The following is a 9,941-nucleotide window of genomic DNA, read 5'->3' as shown; positions in this document are numbered from 1 at the left end:
AGAAGTATATTATCCATGAAGATTACATCTTTAAAGGGCAACTTAAGAAGACTATAATTTTTGTTATGAGGGTAGAGAATTAGCCACACATATAAGGAAGGTGAGTTGATACCTGGATCAGGTTTTACTGTGCTTTTCTCAGGACATCCGCTTGGATATGAAGATCATGTAGGTAATATGAAAGGCTATCCATTTAATTTGACAGTTTGCATTGGCCTTATAACCATCAGGAGGACCAACTTTAATAAGAAATAAACTAATTCCATCAGTAGCACATATTTAAGCTACAGAAAACTGGGTTTCAGCTGAATCTAGACTCCATCTTCCCTGAATGTTCCATATGGCTTGCCACCTTCGCTCAAATGTGTATAAGGCCTTTGCTGGAATGTGTGTGAACTCTGACCCACCTGCTTCAAATTGCATTAGTCCCTTCCCCCACGCTACCCCATCTCTTTTAGCTTGCTTCATTCTTCTTTTGTCCTGAGAAGGAAAAAGAAGAGGGGAGGCCGTGGAAGGGCTCCATCATTCAAAATACTACATATTGTGATTATTTTCTGTGTCTCCTCTAACCCCATGTAAACCCCCGTCTGCTCTATTCACTACTGTTTTCCCAATGCACATAGTAGGTGCTCAATATTTGTTCAATGAATACCGATGCCTGAGACCTTTCTGTACCAAGGGCTGGTTTCCTACTCCACAATGCATTGAACATATATGGGCAGGGTGGGCTGGCGGAGGTGTAGGAATGAAATGGGCACCTGTTCCTCCCTGTGGTCTCAGTGTGCGACCTTAGGGGCAGGGCAGGTGGTTAAACTGGGAAGGTGCGCGGATATGATACAGACAAACCTCATCATACCGTCCCTCCAAGAAATGCACTTGCCAGGCTGGCCTTCAGTTTTCCTAATGCTCTTCTGTGAGTCTCACCTGTCAAATTCTGCTACACAGAGAGGGTGCAGATAAACTGAATAATCCCTTTTTCTATTCTGAAAATAAAGCAAAACAAAACAGGATCTGCACACTTGTGCTGTGACTAGGCAGGCAAACTGGAGAACTGAGGCAAAAGCATCCTTATATTAAATAATAGTAAAAGAAACGTCAAAAAAAGTTATTTGCCGAGTCATGGCTGAGGATCCTGAGTTGGCTAGCTTGGCAGATGCAACCAGGGCACCCGTCCAGCGCAAATACGAGTCCAGCAGGTTTTGCAGTGACCTGCGATGGTGGTGGGGAGTGGGCTTCTAGCTCAGCCTCCAGGCCCATTTTCACGCAGGGAGCGGCGCCCAGCTGGGGCCGGCTCTCCGCGAGGGACGTGTCCCCGCCTGGCCTCGCCTCTGAGGCCCCGCCCCGGCCCGGCAGCGAATGAACGGGCGCGCCGGGAGGGCGCGAGGTCAGGGGGCTGGGGACGCGCGTGGGGAGCGCTGCCCCGCTCGGCCGCTGCTGGGAGGACACCTGGGCGCGCCAACGCAGGAGGAGCCCGGACTCGGGCCGAGGCTGCCCGGGCAATGTCTTCACTCGGCGCAAACATGGCTGCGGCCCTGCGCGCCGCGGGCGTCCTGCTCCGCGATCCGCGTAAGTGGGTCTGTCGCGGCGGCCGCCAGGGCCAGGGTCCCTGAGACGGCGTAGGCAGAGCGGGCAGCTGGCGCCGGGGCCCTCGCGCCCGGGGGATTTCGGGATCGGCCGTGGGGGCGCTGCGAGCAACCGGGCGAGGGGCTTTGCGGAGAAGGGAGGGGTGAGGGCAGCACTCAGGGCTCGGGGGCCGCAGGGCGGGCGCCTGGATCCAGGAGGCGCAGGTTCAAGTCCCATCGGTCGGCTGGGTGGCTTGGAGCCGTGGCTGGAATTTCCTAGAGCCTTGGTTATTGTCACTTGTAATAACCAGACCAGGGAAGGTATGTTATGGGCCTGCTGTAGAGGACAGTAAGGAAGGCATCGTCATCATCACCACCATGGACATCTGCTCTGCATTTCCTTCCCTGCTGAGGAAAGCCCATGGCCCTTGGTCCCTCTATGCCCACTTCTCCTTGGCAGCAGGACCCACCGTGGGGCAGCCTGGGCCGGTGTTTTCTAGAGATATTTGGAGAACATGTGAGACCCAGGAACAGCCTCCCATGTTTCTGATGCAAACCGTGAATAGGTTGTGACCACAGGATGAGCTGATGGGACTGTGGGTCTCACCCACCTGGCTGGGACAGCATTTCCAACCGTGACACCTTGAACAAGGCACCTAACTTCGCCAGAGCTTTGGTAAATGTACATTGAAATCCTAATTTTTTTAAGGCTTGCCTTGAACATGAACACCTTGCCTGGCACACAGTAGGTACACAGGCATCTTCAAAATGTCTAGCCATTCATGTAGAAGGCTGCCACAAATAAGATGCTTATTTAACGCATCATCTGAACGGTGACTGGACACAGACCGGACATATTTTTCTAGGAAGTTCATCAGTCTGACACCGACTTGGAGTGGAGAGAATCCCCTCTAAACCTCCATATCTCATTAGAGGTGGCTTTGTTAGGAACATAATAAGGACCCGGTGTACAATGAGGCTAGCTCACTAAAGGCACTGGGGGACAAAGGACATTTTTTTAAAGAAGAGGCAGCACAGTGCCAGTCGTGGGGCTGAAAGAAGTATTGAACTAATCTTTTCTTTCATTGACCTTTCCTGTGGCAAATGAAGTCTGACAGGCCTTAGATTTGAGGTCAGGGAACAATACGTGAACTTTAAATTATTTGTAGTCTAGATTAAAAGTGGAAGGATTCAGAAACTCTAGCAGAAGTAGGTTTGGAGTCTATTTGTGTTACAGACTTTGATTTGAAGGTGTAGTTATAATCATCATTTTGGTTGATAGGAAAAAATCAACTTCTGTGTGAGAAAACATTGAGGAGTATTTCTGAAAATGAGTTCTGACAGTAAAAGTGGAAAAGCAAAGTTTTGTACTTTATGTATCTAGCGTATTACAGAATTAATAAGCTTCCTGGGGTGGGCCATATATTATCTGTCTGTCTGTTTAGCTATCTATATGAATTATTTTTTTTCTTGGTGCCTTTTTCTTTCCAAACTTTAAACGTGTTTTGTTTTTTTTTTGTTTTGTTTTTTAAGAGATGGAGTGCTGCTCTGTCGCCCAGGCTGGTATACAGTGGTGCCATCATAGTTCACTGCAGCCTTGAAATCCTGGGATCAAGTGATCCTCCCACCTCAGCCTCCCTGGTAGCTGGGATTACAGGCATGATCTGGTGTGCCTGGCCTTCCAAACTTTTTTTTTTTTTCGCTGAGCATATATTGTCTTATGTAATTAGAAAAAAAATTCTAGGATAATAAGAGTTTTAGGGTTTACATAAAAGACATTAGAACATTTTGGCTCCATATCAGCAACTAACCAATATTTTGAAGCACCCACTATGTTTATTGATAGTTACAATATAGAACCTTATTTCTGTTGTTAATTTTAAAAATGGTGCATATTTTATAAGTACTTTTGAAGTAATCTTCATCTCCTGTGTGATAGAAAAGGGCCATCACAGATTTCAGTACTTGTGTACCTCGCCTTTTACTCTCTTCTGCCTCACCTGCAAGGATCCAAAATGTTAATTTGGTTTTGAAGAACCAGTTGATACTTATTAACTTACGAACTTCTTAAGTCATGGGTATACTTTTGAATGATCACCTATTGGATTTGTCCAGGAATTATGAAGTTTGTTTTTTGAGAGAAGTTTTTTGTTTTCTTTTTTTTGAGACCGGGGCTCACTCTGTTGCCTAGGCTGGTCTTGAACTCCTGAGCTCAAGTGAGCCTCCTGCCTCAACCTTCCAAGTAGCTGTGACTACAGGTGTTCACCACTGCAGGAGTTATGAAGTTTTTTGTTTTTTTTTTTTCTTTCTTTTTTTTTTTTTCTTGAGATGGAGTCTGGCTCTGTCGACAGGCTGGAGTACAGTGGCGTGATTTCGGCTCACTGCAGCCTCTGTCTCCCAGGTTCAAGGGATTCTCCTGCCTCAGTCTCCCAAGTAGTTGGGACTACAGGTGTGTGCCACCACACCCGGCTAATTTTTTGTATTTTTAGTAGAGATGGGTTTCGCTGTGTTAGCCAGGATGGTCTCAATCTCCTGACCTGTAATCTGCCCGCCTCGGCCTCCCAAAGTGCTGGGATTACAGGCGTGAGCCGCTGCACCTGGTGAAGTTTTGTTTTCTTATGTCATCTTCTGTTTTGCTGCTTATCTCTTGGTTTGATCATTTTTATTGTTTGTAGGCTTTCTTTTCTTCTTTTTTTTAATAAAAAAAAATAGAGATAGGGTCTCTTCACATGGCCCAGGCTAGTCTCAAACTCCTGGGCCCAAGCAGTCCCCCCCGCCTCAGCCTCCCAAAGTGCTGGGATTACAGGTGTGAGCCCCCGTGCCGGCCTGTTTGTAGGCCTTCTAAAGGTAGAACAGTTATCCATGTAAGGAGGAGGGCAGAATTGCTTGGTCTTAGTTCATAAATGGGCAGGTCTGTACTGTTGGATATTCTTCACCCCTTTGCTTAACCACATGCAGTGTGGCAAGGCATTGCTGTTGGGGCTGGACATATTTTTCCCTCTTATCTTCACAGAAGCCCTGCAGAAGTAGCCTTATCACTATTTTGCAGATGAGAAAAGTGAGACTCGCAGCATCTCAGTGAGTTGCCCAGGCCCAGCCATGCAGCCTCTTGGTCCTGTGTGGGATTTCTGCTCAGATCTCTCTGGTTTCCGAACACGTACTCTCTACACCATGCAGTGCTGCCTGTGCCATCAGATTCTCTTCAGCTGTGAGCTGAGTCTTTTCCAGAGTCTCAGCTGGCCCTTTGAATGTTTGCTTTAAACTCCTTTAGCATGGACAAATGCTAATTGTTTGGTAGGAGACACTCTTCATTTCTCTAGAATCTTCAGATCATTACGAGAGAGGAGTGTTTTAGATGAGTCCTTGAAGGGCGAGTGTATTAACTCACCTGAGTGGAAAGGGTCCCTTGGTAGCAATATCATTCTCCTCTCTGAGAATCTGGTGAACCATGGAGAAAATAATTTTGTAAGTAGGACACAGTAATAGTTAAGCTGCTTGAAAAGCTACTAGCTCCCAGATTTTACTAGGAAATCCTCATCTACTAGTTGGAAAATCTAGTCCCTCCCCACCGCTTCCTTCTTTTTTTTTATTTTTTTGAGATGGAGTCCTGCTCTGTCACCCAGGCTGGAGTGTAGTGGTGCGATCTCAGCTCACTGCAAGCTCTGCCTCCCGGGTTCATGCCATTCTCCTGCCTCAGCCTCCCGAGTAGCTGGGACTACAGGCACCCGCCACCATGCCAAGCTAATTTTTTTTTTTTTTTTTTTTGTATTTTTAGTAGAGACAGGGTTTCACTGTGTTAGCCAGGATGGTCTCAATCTCCTGGCCTCGTGATCCACTTGCCTCGGCCTCCCAAAGTGCTGGGATTACAGGTGTGAGCCACTGTGCCCGGCCTTTCTTCTTTTTTTTTTTTAACTCCTTAATTTTTTTGTAGAAACGAGGGTCTTGCTATGTTGTGCAAGTTGCCCCCAAATGGCTGGGCTCAAGCGATCCTCCCACCTCAGCCTCCCAAAGTGCTTGGATTACAGGTGTGAGGCACCACACCTGGAACTCCTTCCTTTTTTTAGGTTTGAAGGAGGAAATGTCATTTTATTACAGGTGGAGTACCCCTTATCCTGAATGCTTGGGACCAGAGGTGTTTTGGATTTCAGATTTTTTTAGGTTTTGGAATATACTTACCAATCGAGCATTCCAAATCTGAAAATCTAAAATTCAAAATGCTCCAATGAGCATTTTCTTTGAGTGTCATGTCAGCGCTCAAAAAGTTTCGGGTTTTGGAGCATTTTGGATTTTGGATTTTCACATATGGGATGCTAAACTTGTACCAGCAGTCAAATTGTGGAATGCCAAGGTTTTATTCTCATATCCCATGGAATCTGATACAGTCTCACTCATATAAGGAATTAGGGACATTGCAGCATGATTAGGAACCTGGTTAAATCCCATGATGATGTTCAGAATTAAACTTATGTAAAAAAGGAGATGTGAGTTGGTTTGAGCCTTAGAATTTCTTTCTTTTTTTTTTTTTAAACACTAACTCAAACCAGATGGAATTGAACTTCTTTATGGAATCTTTGCACTTCCACTTTGAGTTGGTAAAGATTATTCAGCATAAGCTCACATAATTGGCTCTGCTGGGAATGTGCACAATCTGGATAGTTGGAAATCTAATGGCCTGGAGATATCATTCTCTTCTATTTTACAGACATGGTAGGTGATAACATCAGAGCAGGTATAGTTCCCATTCTCTAGAAACTGACAATTGAAACTAACACCAGCACTAATCACATGGTGGATGCTGCAGAGCGCTTCACTCCTCTGCTCTCCTCCTTACAAGAATCCCTATAGCAAGGTGTCATTTTACAGATGGGGACACTCAGGCTCAGGAAGACCTGGCCCCAGGTCACATTGCTAGTAAGTGGCAGAGCTGAATTCAGAGTCAGAGCTGCTTGACCCACAGCCTAAATTCCTCCTCAGGGCACCTTTGCCTGTTAGGAGGAGGAGGGCAGAAGGAGACTGATGGCAAGCTGATTTATAACCGACGGGTTTGAGAATGGGGAAGAGGTCATGTACCATAGTAACCGCCCTCTCACATGGCCGTCTTCAGTACATCCTCTATGGCTTCAGTTTCATTTCCCTGGATGTTTAAGGACCAGTACTCTTCATATGACAGCTGAGTATGGCACATGGACTCCTCAATTCAGGTGGGTTCTTCAGGCCCACTGCCACCTCCTGTGGGGCCCAGGACAAGGGTATACTTGAAGGCACATATATGGTATGTGGGATATCGCAAGCTACCAAACTGGGAAATATGTTCTGTCCTCCTATATTGACAAATAGACCTTGATCACGACCTGGAAGGGTGAGCTCTTGAACTCTCTGAGCTCCTGCAGAAATGTAGAGGCCTTTGGAGAGTTGCCTCTGATTCATACACTTTCCTGCTTCTCTTCCTGCCGCCAGCTCTTTCTGGCCTTGTGAGGAGTCTCGCCCACAGCCTGGATAGATTCTCTGGTCTGCATGCCCGGTTCCACTCTTGCTCCTGCAAACGGCTATCCCTTGGCCACCATTCAGGTCAAGACTTGCTACACTGATGGCACAACCTCCCTCAGGAGGATGGATCCAGAAAAGATGCCTGCACCGACCCTGGGAGTGGGTGTGGAGCTTGGGGGACAGGGAATCCTGGGGTGCTGGGAGCCTGGTCTGGCACGTGGGATGTGGACTCCTGGCGGGGCATGTCTCCTTGGTGGTAGAGACTGCATACCCCGCGGGGTGGGGTGCAGTGGGAGGAGGGCTAGAACAGGCCCTAGGAAGCAGAGGCCCCTTGTCAAGGTTCAAGGGCAGTTCTGGGTTCTCAGCACCAGTGCTTTCCGAAGAACAGCAGCTATTTGAAAACTGGCCCAGTTACCACTCCTGAAATTGGCGGCTTTTCACCTTTTCTGCAGCCCCTTGTCCTTCCACAGGAGCAGCACGCTACTGTCAGTCATGTTGGTCTCAGGCAGGGCTTCTTGTGAGGGATTGTATCAACATCTGCAGCCGAGGTGGGGAGAGGAGGTGTGTGTAGTTTCTAAAATGCTTCCCTGCAGGCTCTCATCGGCCATCCTAGGGGAGCGACCCTCCACCCCATCCCCTTGGACAGGCCTTAAGTGCCTTTACCTGCCTGCAGAGAAATGCTAGGAAAATCATTTCTGCCATCACATCTCTTTAAATTTTAAATCCAGGAATTATGCTCTGAGGACCTCTTCAGAAGAAATTACTTTCCAGCCAGATTTCATGCAAGCACTTTAATTTTGTCACAGTGGCATCCAGCAGCTGGAGGGTCTGTCAGCCATGGAGGCGGAAGTCAGGTGCAGCTGCAGCCGCCGCCGCCACAGAAACAGCCCAGCATGCCCAGCATGCCAAACCTCAAGTTCAGCCGCAGAAGAGGTAGGAGTCTAACATCAGATACAAATAAGGATTTCTCTTTATCGATGCAGACACCAGTAGACCCAAGCTGCCTAGGAGGAAAGGTGCTGGGAAAAGCCAGTGTGGAAGGAGCGGTGTGCTATTTTCTTGGCTTCCTTTCAACAGCTGTTAAACCACAGATTTTACACCCTCCTTCCCCACTGGATCTTTCCCCGCAACAGGGCTATTGTTAAAAGACACAGTTGAGTACAAACAGTCTGCAAATTGTGTTAAGAATTTGGTTCTGGAATATGTCACATAACACAAATTATATATGCTGGAAATGTATTTATGAACCTAACATAATTATGCCTATGAAATGTATGTTCTGTACAGGATAACGAATAACTGATCTACCAAGAATTTCTATAGGAAACTAGAGTATTGTTGAACATAATTATAAAGGAAGTAATATGATTTATCCTCTATTAAAGAAGTGAAGTACTCGTTCCATACCTCACCTCTTCTGTTGCTGGTGGCTGGCAGCAGGCATGGCATTGTTGCAAGGGTCCTCTTTAGTAGCAGAAGTCACAACTGCTCCCAAGTCTTCCTCTGTACAGAGTCAACAGAAGACTCTATAAAGGGAAGTTATCAAGATGAGTACGTAGAAACAGCACCCTTTAATATCAGGCAGAGTAAGATAAAGTAGCTAGGACATATTTAACTCCATGACCTTTCTCCTAGATCACACATTGTTTGATGAAAATTATACAGGTATGAGTGTGTGTGTGTATATATATGTATCTATATATAATTTTTTATTTTTTTGAGAGAGTCTCACTCTGTCACCTAGGCTGGAGTGCAGTGGCACAATCTCGGCTCACTGCAACCTCCACCTCCTGGGTTCAAGCAATTCTCATGTCTCAGCCTCCTGAGTAGCGGGGATTACAGGCACACACCACCATACCCGGCTAATTTTTGTATTTTTTGTAGAGATGGGAATTCACTATGTTGGCCAGGCTGGTCTCGAACTTCTGACTTCAAGTGATCTGCCCGCCTCGGCCTTCCAAAGTGCTGGGATTACAGGCGTGAGCCACCACACCCAGTCATATATATATATATATATTTTTTTTTTTTTTTTTTTTGAGAGGGAGTCTTGCTGTTTCACCCAGGCGCTGGAGTGCAGTGTCTTGATCTTTTCTCACTGCAGCCTACACCTGCCAGGTTCAAGCAATTCTCCTGCCTCAGCCTCCCAAGTAATTGGGATTACAGGTGTGTGCCACCACACCCAGTAATTTTGTATTTTTAGTAGAGATGGGGTTTCACCATGTTGGCCATGCTGCTCTCGAACTCCTAATTTCAAGTGATCCACCTGCTTTGGCCTCCCAAAGTGCTGGGATTACAGGCGTGAGCCACCGTTTTTATTTTGAGAAGAAGTGTTGCACTGTTACCCAGGCTGTAGTGCAATGGTGTGATCATGGCTCACTGCATCCTTGAACTCCTGGGCTTAGGCGATCCTCCTGTCTCAGCCTGCTGAGTAGCTAGGACTACAGGTGCACACCACCACACCCAGCTAATTAAAAAAATTTTTTTTCTTGTAAAGATGGGGTCTTACTTTGCTGCCTAGGTTGGTTTTGAACTCTTGGCTTCCAACAATTCTCCTGCTGTGGCCTCCCAAAGTGCTGGTATTACAGGCATGAGCCACGAGCCACCGTGCCTGGCCAAAACCAAAATTTTCTTATTGTGTGTTTATTATTTTTTGCTGTATGATCATGAGTATGATGATGGAGTGCTGTGTAACCTGAGGTTACTTGGGGATGGGCATTGGATACCTTCTTCATCTGGCAGCCTGCCAAGCAGGCCCATTCCATTTCTCTTTGCCCTTCCCAGCCCCTCTCCCCACTTCAGCCATAAGTACTGAGGGTTGGGATTTGATAGAAACTGAAGAACTGATTCAATATGGAATCTTGGAAGAAAAATTATTTCATTTGTGTGTTATTC

General features: G+C 46.7%; 1 protein-coding gene across 3 annotated transcripts in view; it reads left to right on the top strand.

The window, feature by feature from the left end:
- The first annotated feature begins 1,345 nt into the window (after window positions 1–1,345).
- The window catches only part of FECH (ferrochelatase), a 35,618-nt gene continuing 27,022 nt past the window's right edge, over window positions 1,346–9,941 (top strand). The window contains exons 1-2 of one of the 3 annotated variants that reach the window (XM_033238515.1): window positions 1,346–1,566; window positions 7,856–7,982. In XM_033238515.1, the coding sequence (XP_033094406.1) occupies window positions 1,500–1,566; window positions 7,856–7,982 (194 nt within the window). In that variant the 5' untranslated portion in view covers window positions 1,346–1,499. The remainder of the gene's footprint in view (window positions 1,567–7,855; window positions 7,983–9,941) is intronic. The other 2 variants (XM_033238505.1, XM_033238522.1) reach the window with 2 other exon arrangements.

This window comes from Trachypithecus francoisi, unplaced genomic scaffold (assembly GCF_009764315.1).
Source record: "Trachypithecus francoisi isolate TF-2019V2 unplaced genomic scaffold, Tfra_2.0 Contig01474, whole genome shotgun sequence".
Lineage (NCBI taxonomy): Eukaryota > Metazoa > Chordata > Mammalia > Primates > Cercopithecidae > Trachypithecus > Trachypithecus francoisi.
Note: the sequence above shows the minus strand (reverse complement) of the source record. Positions and strands in the feature narration are given on the sequence as shown.